At 45.6% G+C, this 24366-nt stretch overlaps 1 protein-coding gene across 1 annotated transcript in view; it reads right to left on the bottom strand.

Moving 5' to 3' along the window:
- Window positions 1-4556: 4556 nt before the first annotated feature.
- Window positions 4557-24366, bottom strand: part of ONECUT2 (one cut homeobox 2) — a 36850-nt gene continuing 17040 nt past the window's right edge. Inside the window, exon 2 of the mRNA XM_037509704.2 lies at window positions 4557-4910. Coding sequence (XP_037365601.1) covers window positions 4624-4910 — 287 coding nt within the window. The 3' untranslated portion in view covers window positions 4557-4623. The remainder of the gene's footprint in view (window positions 4911-24366) is intronic.

Here is a 24366-nt window from a genome sequence, read left to right on the forward strand (position 1 = left end):
GCTAGGAAAGAGGAGCAGTAGCAGCAACCCATGGAACTTTCCAGAGAAAATGTTACACGGGGCTTTTCAGGGCTCACTCTTGCCCATACATTTATATGTTACAACCTGGACACTATATTTTGGAAAAGTCTTTAAGTACTGGAGTTGAGTTTTCAGCATTACTACTGATTTTCTTTAAAACAGAAATATATTGGCTTTTTGGAATGAAAGAATTCTATTCCCTACACCAAAATCACATTGAAGCAATAATAAAGCAAGTCTTTTTACCTAAAGGAACAAAGAAAAGAATTTCCCATTCAATAGTCTCCAGATTTTGTGGCATTAAGAATGTAAGTTTGGCTAAGAACTGTCCCTGTCTACTGACCCTTTTGTTGCTGATGGCTGAGGCATGCCTGCAATTTTTCTTGGGTTGAGGAAATGGAGCCTAATCTATCACCAAGTGCAAATAGTTATTTTCTCTGAAAGTACTACTTTAAAATAAGTTTTGAAGATGTTTGCAAGAACTCATTGGGTCAAATTCCATCACCTTTCAATTTGCAGGGATTTCCTTCTTTCAGATTTTTAACAAATAAAAATTCTACAGGGCTTAACATTTTAATACATAAATATATAGATACACATTTATATATGTGTGTAATTTTTTTTTTTAAAGCAAGCACTTCTCTTCGGCATGACATTATCAGGTAGCAGACATTTGCCAAAAATCCTTGGAGGGAGTTCTTGCCTTTTTGTGTTATGACATCACCCATGGTCACCAGGAACAATGTGGGCAGGGGTGACTACACCTAGCTTGACCAGTGTTGAAAGGTCAGGCCACAAAGGCTGCCTGTTTTTGGTTTAGATATATCCAGAGGATGCCAGAGACCCAAATGCTGACATTAGCGTGCCACAGAACCACTAAGCAAAACAAGCAAGTTTGGCTCCTCAATCTAATCTTGAGAAGAACCACCATTTCCATTGGCCACAAGTCACAAGGACTCACTTAGAAACTCCCAAGTGGAAATTAATTTTTATCAACTCATGTGGGAATATTCCCTTGCTGAGATATGCTTTTTGGTGGGTTGACAAAGGAGACAGACAGGGCATAGGAGCAAGGGAAAAGAGGGGCATGGGGAAAGGTCAAGGAATGAAACCCCAGGCTGATGGATTACAAAATCCATGCAGAGCCACGTTCTCCCCAGCACCAAGGCCCCTGACCAGGGCTCCACAAAGACCCCCAAGATGGGAGCAGGGAGGGAGCACAATGGACAAGGGGAGAGTCCTGGGGCATGACTCTGGGATTCTCCCCAAACCCTGCTCTTTGTTTTCTCTCCAGGATCGAGACCCCTCTCCCAAGCACATGTAACTGCCTCACCGCAGCACCAGCTGTGGTTGCACATAGGCTTGTGAATACGAATTGGTAGTTACCACCCTGAGGAAACCTGATCCACCCATTGCAACAGGAGCTGGACTCCCTCCATGAGAAGCCCCTTTGCTGGATCTACTCCCTGGGGGGGATCTAGAACAACCTGATGGGCAGCTCCTGGAGAACAGACTTCTGGGCTTACCTCACCTCTGTAACAAGTAGGAGAGGGTCAGTGAGCCTTCCCAGCAGTTACAGAAGAGCATCCACTGGCCCTGGCCCGGATGTGGGCTGGGTCTGGTGGATGGACCTCACTCATCACCTTGATCGTGATTGAGGCATAGAATAGAGATGAGTCCAGGTAAAAAATGAAACTCATTGGTACCATGGATTCATTTATCAACAGGTTAAATGTTGAACCTGACTTTCAACCTTTCCCACAAATCTGAATATTCCCAATCATCCACAGTGGCAAATGAACTCTGGGATGGCATGAGAAATGAGCAAAATTCTGAACAGAATGCTTAATAAATGAAGCACTTGACAAAAACAAGACATGAATTTGGACAGCAATAATTTTGGGTTATCACCAATGTCAAGTTGACTCTATATATGTATTCATATATTATATATATCTCTTTCTTTAGAAATGCAACTTTACAGCTGATTTTTAAAAAGCTAATAGAAAAGTAGAAACTGGCAATTCTTTTTACATGTTTCCCCCCACCCCCAAATGAAGCCCTGTTAGGATGGAGCAATCACATGAAGAAGAGGCTGTCAATTCCTCTATAAACTCTTTGGTTCTGTGGCTCGGGAGAGGATGTGTCACCAAGACCCCTACCCCTGACCCTCACTCCCCTTCCCGCCCCTGATGAAGACTCTGAACATAGAAGGAACCAAGTCTAAGGACATTCAAGTGACAATATTATTCCCCACACTCTGAGAACTGTTCAGTATCCCAACATCTTAAACTTGGAGTCCATGGAAACTGTTGAGTGATTCCATGTTGGGGTAGAAAGCCATACAACAAAATTAAAGGGAAACAATAAAATCAAATAAATGACCCTTTCCTTTTGTTGCTCAGAGACAAAATTGATTACCTTTACACAGATCAATGGCGCTATTAGTATTTTAGCCAGGCAAGAGGAGATAATGAACTGAAACAAAAGGTGTGAGAAATCCTCATCTTTGGTATTGTAGCTGTTGAGGTTTCTGTTGCTCTGTTCCGTGTTCTTTTGAAAAACTGCATAGGCACAAATTAAAGACAATCTTCAACTTTAAGATTACCGCGTGAGTTGTCAAATGAAGCGGCAGCCAAGGAGGCTTTTCCTTATTTCAATTCTTGTCTCAACCCTTTCTTTAAAATCTGCTTCCAAAAAATGTCCCAAGAGGTCTGTTTGAACACAGTGTGTCTCGCTCTTTTGTGGTTGTTATTTGTTGCTTCCTTCTTGTTGGTGGTGATTTTCATTGATTTCTGTATTTAGTTATTCATTTTAATGGGACAGTTTGGTTTGTTGCAGAAGTAGGTGCAGAAAAAGTTTCTTTGGTTTCGATTAAGTAATTCATAAAAAAGTCAGTCTCAAGTGTCTGTAAAGAATCATTGCAGCGTTTGGCTTGCTTCGAACACCCCCATGGTGCCCACCTGGGGCCATTCACTGGTAAATATGCACATTGTGACTTTTGCAATCTCCCAGAGTTCTGTGGGCGCTCTTCCGCTTGCTGTGGGGAGGTGACAGCCAGGAACCAGAGCTGGCATGGCAAAGCCACTCTCCAGGTGGGTGGCTTGGCTAATGTCCTTGGTGTGGCCAGTCTGCTCAGCCAGATGGTGAGCCAAATGCAAGAGCTGAATGCCATTCGGAGTTGCAGAGTTTTTCTGATTTCTAAAAGTAATCACAGTATTTTTAGGCTAGAAAATGGCAAGTAATAAATGTCTTTGGTTTGCAGTATTCTGCTTCTTTGGTGTGCTGTGTTTTTCTCCAGATTTATTCAGCGGTTTTGCTAGGATGATTCAACAATGAAAGAGATTTGGGAGGAGATGACAGTCATGAGGAACATGGACAGTGTTTGATTAATTTACTTTTTTTCTTGCTAGAAAACACTGAAAACATCCCTACCAATGGGATGGAGGAGGGAAGAACCCACATCTGAAAGAGTTTGAATGAATTACGTAGTGGTCATAATGCATGATAGAGAGGACCAGGTGACTAATAACCAAGAAGGATCCATTAATGATCTAAAAAAATCTAGATCTTTTTAAATGTTGCATTTGCTCCAGGTACTGTTAACAGTTAAATTGGCCTCCTGAGTGTGCGTCTGCATTATGTACAAACAGAATTTGTAGCAAACTGCAAAATGTGCTTGAAGCCATATTCCCAATGATTCCCTAATGACTTCACAATCGGCCTCTTGAAAATCCAGATGCGGTGAATCCAGAACCTTTCTTACTTCTCTGTTTATCTTCGTTGTGCTTGATACTTGAGCTCAAGTGAACTGATTTGGGTTGTTTCTTTTCTTTTTTTTTAATGGATCCAAGACCATGTGAGATTTCCAGGAGGTAAGAAAAAGAAAATTGTAAACCACATCAACTTAAAGCTTTTCCTAAACCATTCAATGAAAAAATGCCTGAGTTGGAAAAACAGGTCCTTGGATTTTTTTTTTGTTTTGTTTTACTTCCTTATTTAAGACTTGTGCTCAGTATTTATCATTCTGATGTTTGTTATGTTATGGCTGTGAACTTTGGGGTGCTATGTATGAGTAGGCTAAGCACTCAGACAAATGAGGTCATTTTTTTGTGGCAAGATTCTTCTTTTACGATAGCATCTCAGAAGCCCAAACTCGGAGTCCTTACACAGGCCAAATTCCGGCAATTATTTGTGGGAACTTCGACTGCTAGAGGTTGACAGGACCCGAAGTGGGACTGTTGACATTTTAAGCAATCCTGAGTTTTGTTGACACCCCACTGAAGTTAACTCACTCCAGGAAGGCCCCATTTGGATTTCTGGGATGCTTGGCATGCTCAGAAGACAATGTCCAGCTCAAAGAGATTAATTTTCAGCTTGCACTTGGACTCCATAGCCATTGAAAACAAACAAACAAAAAGAACACCTGGCCTATGATTACAGCTAGACTAGAAGCTTCTTTTCAAGAGAATTGTGCTTTCAAATCACCAGTGAAGGGCCCCAGCTATGAAACCGGCGTTTTTTTTTTTTTCTCCTTTGTGTTTTCTTTTGGTATCTGTTGTCCTCATTTGGAGGTGGCGTGCCCCCCTGAGAGTCCTCCTGTCACGCTTTGGTACAAGTGCTGGAGGTGGACGAGGAGCCCCCTGTGCTGAGGTCGTCCTGCCACTTCTCCAGGCTGCGGCGCCGGGCGTTCATGAAGAAGTTGCTGACGGTCGTGAGCTCCAGGCCCAGCTGCTGGGAGATGGTGATCTGCATCTCTTTGGAAGGACGTTTGTTCTCCTTGAAGATAGCAAAGAGTGTTCGGCGTTGGAGGTCGGTGAACACCAGGCGGGATTTCTTCTGGGAGTTGTTCCTGTCTTTGTTTGGTTCTTGCTCTTTGCGTTTGCACGCTTGAAGGGAAAGAGAAGGAGGGGAGTCAGTACACATGTGAGACGGTGATCCATTGAAAACATTGACAGAGTCGTACAAGGGGATGTAAACCGTTAAACTTTATTGTGCAAATTGCCCAGCTGTCAATAACCAGCCTTCCTGGGCCATCTCTGGGTGATGGAAGGCATGGCAGGTAGAGGAAGGGGCACAGCAGAGAACAGCAGGACTGGTGGATGCGGTCTGGTTTTGAGCCAATTGCAGTGGCTTCCTCTCACCCCCACCCACTACCCGCCAGCACACTCCTAACATTCTTTATCTCTGAAATCAGGACCTCTGAGGCCAGATCCCCCAGGGGGAGCCTGGAGAGGCAGTTCCTCTTTTGTCGTGGCCCTCTAGAATTGCTGCCACTGCTCTCTGGAGTCAAACTTTTTAAAGTCAAAGTTTCTACCCATGTGACTTAAACAATTGTTAACAGAATGAAAAGAGAAGTGACAGAATGATGGTATCCCAAACCAATATTCCTCCAGACTTTTGAAAAAAGAAAAAAAACATGGAAAGTCTATGAAAAGCTTGGTTTAGCCAAGCCCATTCTGGCCAGAAGTGAAAGTCAGTGCAAGAACAGCCGGGCTGAAGGTGGAGAGGAGCCCAAAGTCACAACCACCGCACCTCAAGGTCGCAGACGTGTCAATTAGTAAATGCAGAGTCTCTGACTTAGCAGATGTGGCATCTACAGCTGGACTGAACTATGGAGTCAGGACACCGGTTTCTGTGTCACCACCTCTGTGTACAGATTCCTAGAAGGCAGAGTCTGCCTGTGTCGCATTCCTGACTGGCTCTTTATCGGAGGCCCGGATATAAATGTATGCTTGGCACATGTTTTGACTCTTTCGGGGATTTTACACCTCACAGATGGATTTGGACTCAGAAAAGTGACTTGTAAGGGTTATTTAATACAGTGCACACCAATCGTGAATTCAGGCATGAGAACATGGGTCACAGACACTGAAAGAAAACCCCTCGCCCCGGAGGTGTTTGCATACTCGGCAGAACTGGGGCCAGGCTTGACCACACTGCACTTCAGTCCCCAGGCTACTGTCCCTGCCTGAGCTCCTGGGATGCCTGGTGCCAAGCCTCCATCTGGAGGATTCTGAACAAATAGTGCTACATGGTGATATCCTGATAACAAAATCCAGGCAAATATCTTCTCCAAACACTGGCCGAGGTCCTCTGTCAATTCATGTTCCTTTGGATTAACCATGTGGCTCTAAATTTTCATACCAATATTGATTATTCTGCAGATAATGCTTTGTGCTTTTCACAGGGTGTTTAGACAGGGCTGGTACAAGTTCATGTCACTCTGTCAGATTATATTTGGTTTTATACAAATACACACACACACTTACTGTAAGAGAAAATGCAAAAGCTTCAGTGTTCAGCAAATTGCAGAGAAAGAACTGATCAATAGATCCTGTATCTGCCTTCCCAACAGCTTCCCAAGGCCACCCAAATCCACAACAACAAAGGCCAAGCTGTACTCTGTGTTCTACAAATGTACAGCAAGTCCAAGTGCCCAAAATAATGAAGCAGGAGGTGGGTCACCTGCCCCAAATCCTTAAGGCTGGCAATTGCCACCACATGATTTTTTTGGGGTGCAATAAGGAAATAAACACAAGTACTGACCCCACATTCTTCCACACAAAAGCAATTGGTCAGGATCTGAAAGAAAATAAAAGCTAGAGGGAAAACACCTGCTTTGAAAGCCTAAGGGCGAATGATGTCTGGAAGCGAGGATGGGGCTGTGAAACTCAGAATTGCTCAGAACCAAGGTGTGAAGCCAGCTTTTCCCATAGGCACCATCAAAAGAGCAAATGGTTTTGTTTCAAAAATGGCAGTCTGCAGTGAAATACCCATCCACAAACAGCTAGGAAAATGCCACGTAGCTCCCTACGCCCGGGAGTGCATGTTAGACACGAGCCGGTGCTCGTCAGCGGTGTGTGTGCACGAGGCCCCTGGGCTCCAGCCGCTCAAGGGAAGTTCTTTCCCTGTGAGAGGCTAGCATGGCCTCCTGTGGGCCTCCCCTGTGGGCCATTGGATCTGCTTCTCCTCCCTCTGCTACAAGGAAAGCAGGGAGGGCGGGCTGTGGTTTGATGGGTGCACTGAGTGACAGTGAGGCAGGACTAGGAAAGCCAAAAGCCCTCAGTCATTCCTGACATGGGAAGTGGGGAGACCATTTGCTTATGTACAGGGAAGCTACCTGCCTGTGGAGGCCACAGTGCCTCCCTCACCCCTTCCCCATTTTGGGGGCAGTACAGGAACAACTCAGGCTGGTAATGGCCACTCCTGTGGACTAGATCTTGCAGGTAGACCAGGAGACGCGTCTGTGATTAATAACACAGGGAACTGTCAGTTGTTGCCAAAGACACAGGGTCTTGGGGAGACACATTTTCCAAAACACAGGGTGAAATAAGAAGAGCGCTCTGGTCAGGCCACAAGCCCTTCCTGTGACCTTGTGGCCCCAGGTTGTGCATTTGGTGGTGGCCGCCACGTTCTCTCCCTCAGAGAGTCAGAAACTTGACAAAGAAAGCACATCTCCAACGACACACCGCTCCCCTGGCTGATCTTTCCAAACCACATGAGAGACAAAAACTGTCTACAAGTGGCCATTCCTTCTCCCTACAATCCTAGCATCCTATGTGGTCAGTCGCTCCTGGCCGCAGCACTGCCCCAGGGCAGCAGGAAGGTGTGTGGTCAGAGCATGCAGTCAGGTGACAGTCAGGTGACTCCCATCAGGAAGGGACGTGGAGGGAGGCGAGGCAGGGAGGGACATGCCAGGGACACGGAAACGTGGTCATCCTATGTCTTCCTTTCACTCTTGACTGGGGAGGGCTGAGGAGCTGACCACAACGTCGATGACTGTGTTGTAACAATAAAGGCTCCTATTCCACCTGCAGCTAGTTTTCCTTCCTGTGGCAAAGGTCTTTGGATGTTTGCAAACTGAAGGGTAGAGGGCTGTTGCGCTGGACGGGAGGGGAAAAGAAGGCAGAGCCGAAGGGAAAAGAGCAAAGGAGGCAGCAGCAGGGGCCCCCTACCAGCTACCTGCCTGGTTTTTCCCTTTAGTCCTTCCTCGGGGAGTCTGGACACAGGACGGAGTGACCTCAGGGGTGTGTGTATGTCTGTGTGTGAGTGTGTGTGTGAGAGCACAAATGTATGTGTGAAAGTGCGTGTGGTGTGAGTGTGTGCATTGTGGTGCATGTGTTGTGTGTATGTCAATGTCAGGGTATGTATGTGAGTATATGTGGGAGTGTATATGTGCGTGTTGTCTGTGAGAATGAGTGCTGTGTGTGTGCGCAGGGTAACGAAGACAGCATCTAGTCGGTTCTGTGAGGCAGGTCCAGGCTGGGGTCATCCTGGAACCATGTATTGACACGTGGCCCCACAGGCTTCAGTTCTTCAAGGGGTCATTTTCATCTGCCTTCACTTGGTCCTCATCACTGAGGGGTAGAACTTTAGGGTCTGACTGGTAAGTTTCATGAGGTGAGGCTGAGCTGAAGCCAAGATGTGGAGTCCATCAGAACTCTTTCCGCAACCCCTCAGAGAGAAAGGTGGGCAGAGGTGTGAATCCCCATTTTGCTGGTCAGTGGCATGTTCGGGCAGACACAAGAAGTGTCCGAGCTGGGACTTAGTTCCGAACACCCTTGCCCAGTCCCACTCAGTCCTGGGGAGGCCAGGAAGGCTGGGGGACCTGACACAGGGTCAGACTCCTCGGTCCTCCCTGCTCTGAAGCCGAAACTCCTCATGCTACTGGGATTTTGACTCATGTCCCCAGGCCCCTGCTGAACAGGCTGTGCTGGACTGGGACGTCCTGTTTATTTGTGGAGAATTCGCCCACTGATTTACCTCAGGATTATTTGCTCTGGAAGGCCCCTCCCCTGTCCCGCACAGCAGCCTCATTTAACAGGAAAGAACAATGTCTCGTAACAATGAATTACCATCCTATGACTTGGAAACCATAATCCTTATTTGTAGTTTTATTTTTCTTGAGAAAACTGGTGGAGAGAGATTACGCTGAGTGAGGGGCAGGGCAGTTCCCGTGGTTCTCAGCTCAGAGCCCAGCTGAGAGCAGCTGTGTGACCCGGGCCTGAGCACTGTGCCTTCCTCTCTCTCGCAGACTGGGCTGGAGAAAATGGTCAGATCCTCCCCACCTCTGGGATGGATTGGCCTCCGCGGTCCTCCCTCTGCCTGGAACAATTTCACTCATTTTCCCAAACCAAAGGAAATGCTTTTTCAGTGACATGCACGCTCATCTCCTGCAGGGGTCAGAATTATCTGTGCATCGTTACACCTGAGCTATTGTACAGGCTCTGCTCTGCCTCTGGCGTCCCATAGGTGTCTCCCTCTCTCTCTCTCTTTTAAAAAAGATTTATTTATGCATACAAGAGCTGGGGTGAGGTGCAGGCCCGAGGTGCGGGGTGGGGGTGGGGTGGGTGGTGGTGACAGGATTCACCAGAGACAGAGCTGGGAACAGAACAGGCAGACTGACTGATGTACACTGCTGAGGGGAGCAGCGGGGGAGTCAGGAGAGGCCTGCTGCGCCATGTGGGTTGCTCCCTGGCAGGCCGGGGATCGAATACGTGCTGCAGAGGCTGCAGACAGCTTCATAGGTTGTGTCTTAACCCCTTGCACCACCAGGGAGGGCCCCCAGAGGTGTTTCTTGGGGACACACCCCATCTACCTAGTGGAGAATAGAATTGGGAGCTCTGCTTCCTTCCTAGAAGAGAAGCTTCCAGGTTTGGAGTGGTGTCTTTAAATTCATAGGGTCCTCGCGAAGTCTTGGCTGGTGGGAGGCGGCCTCCTGAGTTAGCAGCGGGGCAAGTGTGGTCTGGTTTGGTCTCCAAGGTCTGGAGTCGCTGGTCTCCTGGCTTGTCCTCTCGTCTCTGGGCTTTTAGATTAGGTTTTTAAACTCCTGTCTTGCCTGTTTCCTCTCCACTCTTGGCTTATTGCTTCTTTTTTAAGAGCTTTCTGGGCAGCCCTCCTCACCTTTGGCCGGGCGACCCCGTCCCCTACTCACCCCTTCCCAGCTCACCCAGCCCCGCCCCCACCTCTAACATCACCTCCTGATCGCAGGGCTAGAGCACGGCATCCACAAGCAAGGCGTGTCCGCTGAAGATGCCTGGGCTGGGCAAAGGCACACCCACGCCCGAAGGGAATCTGGAAGAGGCACCCATGTCAGGTGTGGGTGAGGCCTGTGTGTGGTTCGCAGATGTCCGGAATGGCTGCTGCCCATCCCTCTAGATGCCCCTTTACCTGGGGGCTCGTGCTGATGGCCCTGCTTTGATCAGGCCCGCTGAGGATGTAATTCCTGCCAGACAGACTGCCCCTTCCCCCTTGGGCTCCTTTAAATTTCCCCGCAGCCTTTCTGCCCTGAGTGTAAGAAGAGGCCGCTAGAGAGGGTTCTGAGAGCAGGAGGCAGAGGTAGAGGTTTAATCGAAGGACGTGCCAACAAGGAGCACACAGCTCCACATGCAGGAACTGAGGCTCATTCACTGCAAAAGGGCCCTAGTTCTTCCCCTTCCAATACCACCCCCCTCCTGGCCCCCCCAAGGAGACTCCTCCCAGCAGGAGGTGGAGTCTGCTCCCCTTCCCCAGGCCTCTGGGCTGGCAGTGTCATTGCTGGTGGCCAGCTGAATGTGGCGGACAGGAGGGTGACTTGTGAGCCCAGGGCCTCCAGCGTCCACGTGTGTGGTTCATGTTCTCGGAGCTCTGCCTGGAGCCACGTGAGGAATATCCCGTCCCAGTCGCTGCCAGCAAGGCACCAGCCCAGCTGAGACCACTAGAGCAAAGCTCATCACCAGCTGACCAGAGACCCCAGAGCAAAAGTAAAGTTTATGCCTTTATGCCCCGCCGAAGTTTGTGGTTCTGTATTATGTGGCATTATTGTGGCGATAGATAATTGATGGGCGAGAACAAACTTGGTCTTCCTGCCTGAGGGGCAAGTCAAAGATAGGGTAAGAATCCAGACTGGCCTCAATTCCTCATTGGCCACTTACTAGCCTGTTTCCTCATATTTAAAATGGGGTTACTGGGGCCTCTCTGGTAGTGCAAGGGGATAAGCATCAGCACTATAAAGCTATCTGCAGCTTCTGCAGCATGAGTTCCATCCCTGGCCAGGTGACCCTCATGGTGCAGCAGACCTCTCCTGTCTCACCACTGCTCCCCTCAGCAGTATATTTCAGTCAGTCTGCCTGTTCTACTCCCCACTGTCTCTGGTGAATCCTCTAGCCCCCGCACCTCTGGCCTGCACCCCAGCTCTTGTATGCATAAATAAATCTTTAAAAATCAATAAAATGGGGATACTAATGCCCATCTGTTTTGCAACCACCCCAGGCTGGGAAGGTTCACCGTCAGTTCTAGCAATTGGAAGACTTCTGGAGCTCTTGGCATCATTTTCACAGGTTTTAATGGAAGCAGCGGAAACAGGTCAGCAGGGAGACAGCAACTTGAGCCCCCTGTGAATCTCTATACGCTCTTTTCTCTGGGCTTTCTCTGGCGTTCTTGCATAGTCCCCTCCCCCTCATAGCTGTTGCCGTCCACTGTCACTGATGGATGCTGCCCTTATATCCCTGGCCTCTAAGCTCAGATGTGCACACTTACGCATGTGTGTACACTCATGCTCCTGGTGTCCACAATCAGGCACACGTGCCCTGTATCCACACTCCCAAGAGACTTCTGCATCAACACGATCAAGGCTGCAGGTGATAGCCACAGAAGCCAATGGTGCAAAAAGCCTGATTAAATCACTCACCCTACACCATCACTCCAGAACATCAAGAGGCTAGCTGTAACCCTGGGCACACAGTAGGTGCACAGTAAATGCCATTATTGTGTCTCTCATCGTCGAGAAAGAAAAAGGTGTCTACAAAGGTGAAATTAAGAATTCATAATCTGAAATGGCTTTCCAAGATTTACTCAATGGTAGTTGAATTGCCTCTAGGGTTAATGGCAAATGAAAGGTTAAAGATTTTTGTTTTTGTTGTCAAGTTGTCTCATAGCCAAGCCCCAGCCTTGCTGTAAAGGTAAGATGTGATGCGTTTTCACATGTGTCGGAGAACCTAATAGGTTGTGGACCACTGGTGTTTCCTAATATCACTAATTTATGTCCAGATACATTCTACCTATGATAGTATTGTTAGCCCATAATAAATAATGCAGGAGTGCTCTATTCCCCTTGCATTCAGTAAATACTTTCCCTGAATAGTTCGATGTGATCTTACAGGGCATGGGGTGGGGGCAGGGTAGGAAGTCATCAGGCTTTGCATTTGTCAGCACAGACACTTAACCTCCAAGTGGATGGGTTTGAAACCATGCCTGTAGGAGAATCATTTCCATCTTTCGCTGGAGAGCCTGAAGCTGCCTCTTACAAGGATTTGTGCAAAGCGGTGGGGGCGGGGGGAGTGACCCTCTCCAGCAAGGAGAACACACTCCAAGGAGGGCCCAGGGGCTGCAGGTGTGTTGGAAAGATCAATGACAAACATAAGTTCACATCTGTACCTCCAACCTCATTTCCCGAGAAACCTATGGGGTTTTTGAAGAAGAAGAAAAAAGAAACTCCCTTTTTTACCTCCCTGCTCTGAAGAGGTGGTTCCTCGGAACAGAGAGACTAGCAAGCCCAATTTGGTTTCCAAGAGCTTTAAAAATAATAACAGATTCCTTGCATTCAAACAGGGGAAGCAAGTATAGCAGTTACCTACTCTGATAGTGCATATTTAATGCCCAGGAAGCCATCAGCACTGATGAATCTTAGCAATGCCCACTTCTCAGGCCAGCAGCAAAGGGCCAGGTGCGGGCACACCATTACAGGGATGTGGAAAGGGGGAGTCTAGCACACAGATTTGGGGTACAGGCTCTAAGCAGTGGTCATTGAAGGCCAGAGGGTGTCAGGTGCACAGACCACCCACCTGGACGGGGAAGGCTGAGGCTGGAGAGGGGCTGCAAGGGACACCATCTTTTCAAAGCATTATGTGATTATCTTGTGGTCTCCAAAATTTGGAAACTATAAATAGTTTGCAGTGAGATGTTTTGTAGTCTTCCTGGCCTCGTGTGGTTCCTGACCTTATTACTGAAGGCCACCTTGGTCAGATTACTGTGGAGCCAGTTCCGTGAACTTGGCCCTTGAGAGCTAAACTCTACCCTCATTTCTCCAAATGTCCCTGGCCCGAGTCAGACAGGAAACTTAATGGCTTTGTCTCCAGGTTGGGAGCTGGCTTTCCTCACGGACCAGATGCCAATCCACTCGGGCAGTGGAGCCAGTGACATCCAGACCGACTTCCATTTGGGAGGCCAAGAGCAGAGACAGGAGGACAAGCACGCAAATGGATCTGGAGCCATTCTTGGCTGATGAGGTTTTCTGCCTCTGTTTACTCCTTTCTAATTGTGAGTGCAGGCAAAGCCCTGGCAGACAAACCCCCGAGCCATTTGGCAAATTACCTTGGACACCCAGGGTACTGTGGGATGAATGGCCTACGTGCCAGAAAGAGAGCTGCTGCCTGGCTTAGCAGGCACATACTACAGGCAGGGGGATGCGAAAGCAGGAGGAACAAGGAGAAGGGAGAGGAGGTAGAAGGAATGGGGAGCAGGGGCCATGCGCCATCAGCATGCGCACATACCCCTCCATCTGGAGACTCTGGAAGCGGGGGTTCATGTCCCCAATGCAGGGATGTCAGGGGCCCTGGGAAGTTTGGTGTTTCCCTCAAAAGGTCTGAGCCATTCCTCAGGCTTCGCGTCTAACATGGGCAAATTTTTGACCCTCTGGGTATTAGCTGCAGTCCTCCTTCCTTTCATTTGGGAAGTGTGGATGAGAAATGAAAATTTCTTGCTCTTCCTCCACCTTCCTCCTCGCTTTCAGTAGGGTGTTAAGAGGGTCATAAGCAAGTGTGACTGCAGCTGTCCATGCCCAGTTCTTGTCCTGTGAAGGGCAGCCAGACAGTCACCATTCTTGGTTCCTGTGCCTCAAAGATATTCTTTGCAGAAAACAAGTTTTATTTCCTGTTCTTATTTCTTACCTTCAATACAAAGTCACTGCAAAGGATTCAGGAAATGGAGGCCCTTGGATGTCTGACAACTTTCTTATGCACAGATGAGGTCTGAGAAAGGCTGGCGGTGGCCTGGGGGAGCATTTCCAAGGGGAGGGAGCAACTTCCAGAGAAGCACACCTGGTCTCTAAGGCTCCAGCTGTCCCAGTTCCTCCAGCTGTACCTTTCTGGCAGGTTCTGTCTACTCATCACATGCCTGGGAGTCTGCACATCTACTGCTGATGTGCCCTCTACCTTGGCTTCCCTTTCAGCAGGAACTGAGAGCAAAAGAAGCGCCCCAACAGGTCTCTAGTAGCAGATATGCAGGCCAACTGGGCAAAACCACTGGGAGCTAGAGGGACAGGACTTTGAGACCATTCAGTCCAATTTTTTATTATTATGTTAAAAATGTTTATTGAAGTAACACTGGTTTGTAATATCACAGAGGTGTACAGATTATAATTCAATCTCTGTAGAGCCTACACTATGTTTGCCACCAAAAGTCTCCATGCTTCACCACCCGAAGGTCTGATACTTTAGTTTAGACACAAGACAGACTCTCAGAGGTGACATGATTTGCCCAACACTGAACAACCATAGTTAGTTGTTTGACTTCTACCAGGAGGGTAGAACTTTGACTTCTACCCAGGAGGGCTATTTCCCATTTGGCTATTAGAACACGTCCTTTTGGAGTGCTCAGTCTTTGGTGAGCTAGTCTGCCTAGGAGGAATCCTGCAAAGAGAGGCCTTAGTTCTGCTGCTGAGCTGCATTCCTGCAATCTACCCAGAGAGTCAGGAGTTGCTAATACATGTTTCATTCTGTATAGAAATGCCTGGCTTAAAATGGCTAGGAGAACTTGGTGCAGTCTCTCCTAACTTCCCGCTAAAAGGATCAAAGATCTAGAATTAAAGATAAAGCTCATCAAACTGAAATTCAGGACAGCAGGCAACCTGTTGGAGAGGCATTTCTGAAAAACTTTCTCCTAAACACAAATCCAGTGACAATGGATTGAGAAATAGCAGCTGGCTGGAAAAAAGGGCACCTGAGTTTTCCCGCTGTTCAGAAGTACAAACCAAGCGCTGCCACTTGCCTTGAACAACCAGAGTCCTGTCCACTCCCCTCCACCTATCAGTTGGGAACTGCAAGTCTCAGGAAACAACTGAGCAAAAAAAGGGGAAGGTGGAAGAGGGATGTCAGTGGTGGGTCACACCTGGGATGTATGGTTTCCAGGGTGCGCTGGATGGCACAGGGACAAGAGGCTTTGATGTGCAGTCTGTCTGGATTGATGCTCCACTGATAACTTGTCAACAACCAGGGATGGTTGCAAGAGATGAATCCACACTGAATTACATGAAGGCTGGGTAGATGTTAGGACCTGGGGTTGCTGTACCAACTGGTGAGTTAGAGCAGGTCTGGAAGGGTGAGTGCACAGACATCTCGAAAGGAGGATGTGAGGGAAACACACCCTTTCTACTGACCACAACAGGCCGGACTAGGTTCTTCCCATTTGAGAATGAATAAATAGGACAAAAGGAAACATGAGAAATTACTAGGAAACAGAAAGACAGACCACCTGAACATCAGAGAAAATTCATCTGAAGATATCTTACAGAAGTGTCAAGAACAGTTTAGAGAGTCATTTGGCATCTCAATTGGATACAAAAGATGTGGCTTCTATAACACAGGAACAGAAAATAACTAAGAAGAAAGCAGATAGAATTCTGTACTAATAGCATGTAATGAAAAACCTGTAAGAAATGAGAAAGGGGCCTCCCTAGTGGCGCAAGGGGTTAAGTCTCAGCACTACGAAGCTATCCACAGCCACTGCAGCACAAGTTCAATCCCTGGCCAGGGAGCTACCCACATGGTGCAGGAGATCTCTCCTGTCCTGCCTGCTGCTCCGCTCAGCAGTGTATTTCAGTGGATCCACCTGTTCTGCTCCCTATTCTGTTTCTGGTGAATCTTCTCATCCCCCGACACATCTGGCCTGCACCCCAGTTCTTGTATGCATAAATAAATAAAATAAATCTTTAAAAAAATGAGAAGGATAAAAAATTGTAGGAAAATGAGAAAGACATATAGCATGGAGGATGCATCAACAAAAAAATCAGACACAAAGAAATGTACATGGGGTGAGTGTATTTATATGAAATTTAAAAAACTGGAAAAACTAAACTATAATAGTTAGGGATAAAGACTTGGGTGTTAAGAACTAAGAAACAAAGTCAAGAGGTGATTATAAGGGTTTTGGCTAAGGGAGGGAGACATGGCTACTGTTCAATTTGCTTTATGATAATTCATGAAGCTATCCATTTCAGTTTTATGAACTCCTTCACATGCATGTTTTACAATAATTTAAAAAATCTGTAGTTTTTCTATGCCCCAGCTATTACCTATTAGAAAATGCAACAGAAAAAACATTCACAACAGTAATGAGCAAAAGGAAGACCAAGACTAAAACATTTTTTCCTTCCGGAAGATATAAATAATGATGTGGATAAGTGGAGCTCTTTATAATTTTAAAGGCTGAAATACAAATTGAAGCTGATTCTCTGGAAGAATTAAAACACAAGAAGGCTAAAAAAATGTAGCAACAACAGATGAAGAGGGAAAACAGGCCCTGTCAGATATCAAATCTATAAAGCAAAGGTAATTTAAATATGGCGGTGCTGACATGCGAATTAATAGATCCACAGAGCAGAAAGTAGACCAGAAAGAGACTCAAGTATTTAAATGAATTTAAAATAGAAAATGCTGCATTTCAAAGCCATAAGAAAGGAATGGCTTGCTCACAATTTAGTGTTGGATTAAGTGGCTATCTATTTAAGAAAAAAAAATTAGATCCCAAACTCACATTACAAAAAGAAATTCCTCACAGACGTAAGTATACACTAAAGCAAACGTCACACTTAATGGTGGAAAACTTGAAGTTTCCCCACTAAGATCAGGTCCAGGCAAGGATGTCCCTGCTCACCACACCTTTCAACATCATACTGAAATTCCTGCTATTAAAATAAGGCAAGGGGCCTCCCCAGTGGCGCAGCGGTTGAGCGCTGGGTTGCGAAGCTGCCCGCAGCCTCTGCAGCGCCGGTTCCATCCCCGGCTGCTCCCCGGCACCAGAGGAGAGTCCCACATGGCGCGCAGACCCCTCCTGCCGCCCGCTGCTCCCCTCAGCAGTGTACTTCGTCAGTCTGCCTGTTCTGCTCTCCACTCTGCCTCTGGTGAATTCTCTCACCCTCCCATGCTTCTGACTGTACCCAGTGCTTGTATAAGTAAAATAAAAAAATAAAATAAAAATAAAGTAAGGCAAGAACAGGAAATAAGTTACACAAATTGAGAAGGTAGTTGGCCAACTTTGCATATGATGTGATCATTTATGTAGAAAATCCAAAAGAACTGACAAAAATACTGGAACAAGTAGGCCACTACAGCAATGTTGCAGGATAGAGATTAACATACAAAAGTCAGCTGGTTTCCCATACACCAACAATGAGCGAGTGGAACTAAAAACACAATACCATTTACATTAAAATCACCCAAATACAATATTTAGGTTTCGGGCCTCCCTGGTGGTGCAAGGGGTTAAGATGCAACCTATGAAGCTATCTGCAGCCACTGCAGCTTGAGTTCGATCCCCAGCCAGAGAGCTACTCACATGGCGCAGCAGACCTCTCCTATCTCGCCCACTACTCCCCTCAGCAGTGTATTTCAGTAGATCCGCCTGTTCTGTTCCTCACTCTGTCTCTGGTGAATCCTCTCACCCCCCACAACTCTAGCCTGTACCCCAGTTCTTGTATGTATAAATAAATAAATCTTTAAAAAATTTAGGTTTCTTATCTAAGTGTACACACACACACACACACACACACACGTCCTATATAAGAAAAGCCACAAAATTCTAGTGAATGAAATAGAAGAGAAAAATAAATGGAGAGATATTTCTTGTTCACAAGTAGGAAGACTCGATTCTGTCAAGGTCTCAGTTTCTCTCAATTCGATCAACAGACTCAATGCAATCCCATTTAAACCCCCAAGTTATTTTACAGATATTGACAAAATGATTCTACATAAAGTTTGTATGGAGAGGCGAAACACCCCAAAATTTCAACCCAATACTGAAGGAGAAGAGCAGAGCTGGAGGACTGATGCTATACAACTTCAAGACTTATTATTAAGTGATCAAGACAGTGAGGTTTTGGAGAGCCCAAAATGGAACAGAATGGAGAGCCCAGCAAAGACCCCCATAAATCCAGTCAACTGATCTTTGACAAAGGAGCAAAGGCAGTGTGATTGATCAAAGACAATCTCTTTAGTAAGTGGTAGTAGAGGAAGTGGACATCCACATGTGGAAAAAAAAAAAAAGAATCTAGACACTAACCTTGCAACCTTCACAAATATCAACTTAAAATGGACCACAGATGTAAGTGGAAAACATGAAACACTAAAACTCCTAGAAGATAAGATGGGAGAAAACCTAGATGACCCTTGGTATGGGGATGCCTTTTTAGATACAACACCAAAGACACAATCAGTGTAAAAAGTAATTGATAAGCTGGATTTCTGCTTTGCAAAAGGCAATGTTAAGAGAATTACAGGATAAGCTACAGACTGAGAGAAAATATTTGCAAAAGATGGCTCTGATAAAGGACGATAATTCAAATTATATATAGGACTCTTAAAACAACAATTAAAAAAAAACAAGCAATCTGATTAAATAATGGGGCAGAGGCTTTAATAGACACCTCACAAAAGGAACTTCACAGATGGCAAACAGGCATAGGAAGACATGTTGCCATCCTGTGTCATTAGGGAAATGCAAATTGAAAAAACACAAGACAGGGTCTCCCCAGTGGCGCAGTGGTTGAGCGCTGGGTTACGAAACTGCCCGCAGCCTCTGCAGCGCCGGTTCGATCCCCGGCTGCTCCCCGGCCACTGGAGGAGGGTCCCATATGGCGCGCAGACCTCTCCTGCCACCCGCTGCTCCCCTCAGCAGTGTACTTCGGTCCTTCTGCCTGCTCTGCTCCCTGCTCTGGCTCTGGTGAATTCTCTCACCCTCCCGCGCTTCTGACTGTACCCAGTGCTTGTATGAATAAATAAATCTGTAAAAAAAAGAAAAAACACAAGACACCACAACATACCCATCAGCCTGCCCAAAATCTGGAACATGGACAACATTAAATGCTGATGAGGCTGTGAAGCAACAAGAACACTCATTCATTGCTGGTGGGGATGCAAACTGCTTTGGAAGTCTGATGGTGTCATACAAAACTAAACATACTCTCACCATCCAATTCAGCTACTGCCTTCCTTGGGATCTACCCAAAGGAGCTGAAATGGCTGTCTACACCAACACTTTCACATGGATACTTACAGCATTTTTATTCATAATTGACAAAACTTAGAAGCCAACAAGATGTCTTTCAGCAGGTGATTGGATAGACAGACTGGGGTATAAAAAGAGCCAGCACTGGAAAGTTAAGGAGTCTGAGATTACAGGAGGTAGCAGAGCAGATTTTATCCTGATCATTACATTCTGATTTTTTACAAGGAGAATATTTTAATACACACTACTTAAGTACTTATAAAATGATTTTAATAACAGCACATCGTGAATGTGGTTGTCTTTGCATGGCAGAATATATTTTTCTGTTGTCTAATTTTTAAATTAAGCAAGCATTAAAATAGAAATGACAAGCTTTTAAAAAAATGTGGGAAACAGGTAACATAAAAAATTACCATTTTTAAGAGTACAGTTCATTAGAGTGAAGTGGGTTCACACATGCTGTGTAATCAATCTCCAGGACTTCCCAACTGGAAAACATTATAGCTTTAAACAAATCCCCATATCCCACTCCCCAGCCTCTGGCAACGACCATTCTACCTCCTCTGTCCATGAGTGTCCACACTAGCTATCTCATATAACTGAAATCACACAGCACTTGCATTTTTTGACTGGATTATTTCACTCAGAGTAATGTCCTCAAGGTCCATCCAAGTTGTACCAGAGTATTTCTCCTTTTCAGGGCTGAATAATACCCCATTTTTTGTATATACCACTATTTATTTATCCATTGATAGACACTTGAGTTGCTTCCAACTTTTGACTTACAAAATTATTCTGCTATGAACAAAGGCCTATATGTATCTCTGTGAGGTCCTCTGTTCAATTCCTTTGGGTACATACCCAGAAGAGTATTGCTGGATCATACAGTAATCCTATTTTGAAGCTTTTGAGTTACTGCCATATTATATTCATACATAATATGTACATTTCCACCAATAGTGCACAAAGGTTTCCAATTTCTCCACATCCACCACTTGTTATTCTCTTTTCATTGTTTCTCTTGGTAGTAGTCATCCCAATGGGCATGAGGTCAAATAAACTTTTAAAGAAAAAGCTGGACACCAGGGCACTGAAAGAGAACCAGGATTCCAGCGTCTAGCTTGGCCATACATCTGCTAAAAGTGAAAAGCATTTTCTCTCCTTGTTCTCTCCCAGGTACAAATTCTCAAGGCAGATTTCTCTTGGCACTAAGCTGTCCTCACCTCAGGTTCCAGAAGAGCTTAAAGGAATGTTTGCCTCTCCTGCAGAGGCTCTAACCCTTCTTCTGTCTCTCCAGGTCCTCCCTTGCCCTGGCCCTGGACTCCCTCCGAGGACCAGTCCTTACTGCAGCTTCCCTCTCTCCCTGCATCCAAAGGGCAGGGACAGGGTGCAGCTGTAACCAGACCCCATCAGAGCTGCCCGAGATGTGCCTGTGGATCAGAACTAATGGCATTAGGCGATCACTCAGGGAATAGAGCTGCAATTACCCCTTGGAAGCTTTCTCCAGGATGACCACATGCACAACACCAAGAGGGGAGAGAGTAATGAATCACCAAATGAATTAACTGGAAGCTGCTCTAATTAGTTTTATAATTTTTCATGAAAACACTAATGAATATGAAATAATGTGGCCATGAAACCACTAGGACAATTAATGCCTGGGAGTAATTTGGGGTCAGGAAAGGATTCTAGAGACTGTTTAAACACAGTTGCGTGTTGAGAAAATCTTGTATCAGCACAACAGTCCTTAATTTTAGAAAAGATGACAGCAGGATGTCTTTGGACATTCTTTGCTTGTTTAGGCTGCTAGCTTTGGAACTAAAGATGGTGTGAACTGAAACAGGAGTCTTTTGGGGTGTTAGGTAAGAGAATGCACAGTGAATGGATTTAGGGAACACAATACAGAGGCAGGACCCAGACATTAAAAGAGAAGAGATGACAACAAGAAAACCATCCTCCTCTGCATTTTTAGTCTCACGAGCACCTGGATGTGAGACCAGTATCTGACAGGACCCCTGAAACTGATCATGATGAAGACAGATGAGCTGAGCCAACAGCAATTTTTACATATAAAATTGTAAAACTCAAATGCAGTTTGTGCTCAACATGTATCACATTGGCACAGTGGACTTTATCCCAACACACAGTAAGGATTCAGTGGGGACCTGCTGGATGCACAGGAAACTTCAGTGTCCTAGGCACAGGCTTAGCAAAATGCCTGTAATAGCTAAGAAGGTGCTTAAAGGACATGGGGGGTGTAAATATAAATAGCACTATTGCATGTCTGACCTGCTTGTAGAAAGCTTATTCAGGGACAAATGTGGTGTCTGACCATTTTCTCATCACTGATTCCATGAGTGAAAATGACTTGCTGAATATTTAGATATATCTGGGTGAAACACGGTGGCATCTGTAGTATGGAGGAAATAAGGGGTAAGTGTGCCAGGTGCAATGCTGAGCCCTTTGTGGTAGCTCATTTCCAATGCACACTGACTAGCTGTTGGCACCAACCTTAGCACCATTCTTACAATGAGGGTGACTGAGACTCTGTCTGAAGTTAATCACCTGTCTGTAGTCACAGAAGTACTAGGTGGCGTAGCTGGGACACAAACTGGATATAACCCCAAAACTCATACTATCAATACCCTTCATGCATATAAAGTATGGAAGAGTTGATGATCAGGCCCAGTCTGCCTACATACAGAGAACTTACAATGGGTAATAGTGATGAATTAACAGTGGTAATAATAATAACACCAGCAGTAAAATTAGCAAGCTAGTCACTGTGTACCAGTTGTTTGAAGCATCTCTATATATTAGTTCATCGAAGACTCAGAATACCTTGTGATGACTCTACTATTATTTGAGGCACAGAAATTCCTATGGACTGAATGTTCATGACCCCCAAATCCACATGTTGAAATCCTAACCCTAAAGGTGATGGTGTTAGCAGGTGGGGCCTTTGGGAAGCCTTAAGTCACCAGGATGGACTCTTTATAAGTAGGATGAGAGCCTTATAAAAGGCTCCAGAGAGCTCCCCAACCCCGCCCGCCATATGAGGACACAATAAGGGCCCATACTCAACAATGCTGGGGCCCCGATCTCGGACAGCCAGTCTCCAGGACAATAAGAATGAATTTGTGTTGTTTCTAAGCTCCCCAGTCTTTGGTGTTATAAGAGCCTGAATGGACTAACAGAGAGATAAACAAGATAAATCTTGATGACCTGGAAGATTCTAATGACTTCCGAAATGTTTAAAGGCCAATTAACAATGCAACAAAAAACAGTTCTTAGGACTTAAAGAAAGAAAAGTATTAAAGCAGTGCTTATGAAATGCTAACTCTCCAATTACCGCTCTATCAGCCCAGGTCCCCTCGCCACAGAATTCAATGGCCCTGGAGGAGAGCAGGGAAAAAAGACTAGGAGGGTCTGTTTTTCTTGTCTTCAACAGCAGGGTAGGTAAAGCTCAGAGATAAGGCTTTGCTGTTGTGTCTTGCTGGCAAAGATACAAAGCCCTGGAAATCACACTTCTTCCACTGGGAATGACTCCTCACACAACTCATCCTATTTGCTTCTAAACCCAATAAGGGATTCTACCCCTCGGCTATGCAAATAAGACTTCGGTATGCCCCAAAGGAAGCTAGCTGCCTTCAGCTGGATGGTGAGATTGTAAATAGGAGCTCCAGGACTCCAGCCAAGCCATGAAAAATGTTTCTAATTCTGTTCACTATGCTCAGCACCGAATAAACCAGCCTCCGAAACCACAGACGCAGAAATGCAAGGAGTTTTTGGAATTACAGGGTAAACAAGATCAGTAACCAGGATTCCTTGTTATGACTAAGAGGAGACCACATCTACCAACTAAGGGTGTCATTTCTTTATTTCTACTGGAAGAATAAGCACTGGCTATTGATTCATAGGATGCCATTCAAATGTATGCAGGATGAATCCTGCTAAACGAAGTTATCTGCCCAATGGAACTCAAAAATATTTCTCAATTTAATTTTAAACAGACCTCAATGTGAAGGAAATTTAATTAGGTAAGTACTATAGAATACAATGAAATGTCCATCAAAATTGCTTCCAAAGGTTTAAAATGTTTCCCCTTTCAGACAATGTAGTTAGAGCAGCTGAGGTATCTCTGCTAGTACAATGTCTGGAAAAGTGAGGCTCGGAAATCAATGTGATCACCTCTCTGAATTAAGTATGCACAAATGAGAGCAACTGAGATCCATATAAATCAGCTCAAGTAGCCCTCTGTGTACCAGACCATTAGGGGCCAGGCAGAGAAGGAAGATGCAAATAAACACATTATCCGGGGCAGGCTCACTAATGGAAGGCAGCTCTTAACACCCGCATTAAGAATCAAGATGAAACTGTCAAGTATTTTTAACACTGCTTATGATTAAAAAAAAAAACAAAAAAAAAACTTGCCAGGATGTTAAACCTAAGGTTAAAAAACCCCAAACCTTACACTCATTTGTTATCGTCACAGAGGAATAGAGTTTGGTCTTTTTGAGATCACCTTCAAATTGCTTCATATTCACTGGCAAACTCTAAGCAAAGTGTCTCCCTGGATTTTGTAGGCACAGAATAATGGGGATCTGGCTTAACTTGTGCAGGCCACAGAAGTTAATTTGAATTTTTGTTCCTCAGATGTTTGGTGATTATTTCAGTGGGAAAAAATAGACAAGTTTGCAATGAAGTCTTATTTTAAAATATAAGTCAGTTACATGGAGTTATCTGGTGGAACTGGAGAGGCCCTCTTATTAGGACACTAGCGCGGTGTGAGCCGGAAATCATTTGGCATTCTGTGTTTCCTGAGCCCCAACTCTGTGTTAGGCACTGTGTTTTGCTCAGGGGAAGATGATGGTGTGCAAGGTTCGGGGCCCTGCCGGCTTTGTTCTAGTGCAGTGGACCAGGCAGTCGTGGTACAAAGCAGCAGAGCTCTTGCCAAACAGGGCATCAGTTTGTGACTTGTGAATGAGAAATACTTCCACGTTTACTTCCTATTTGCTGCTGGATTTGTTGTCCTATCTTCTCCCTACCATAGGAATGGCTTCCTTAAGAATAAATGTGAGCTGA

Source organism: Talpa occidentalis, unplaced genomic scaffold (genome assembly GCF_014898055.3).
Source record: "Talpa occidentalis isolate TD23 unplaced genomic scaffold, MPIMG_talOcc4v2.1 talOcc4.13, whole genome shotgun sequence".
Taxonomy (NCBI): Eukaryota; Metazoa; Chordata; class Mammalia; order Eulipotyphla; family Talpidae; genus Talpa; species Talpa occidentalis.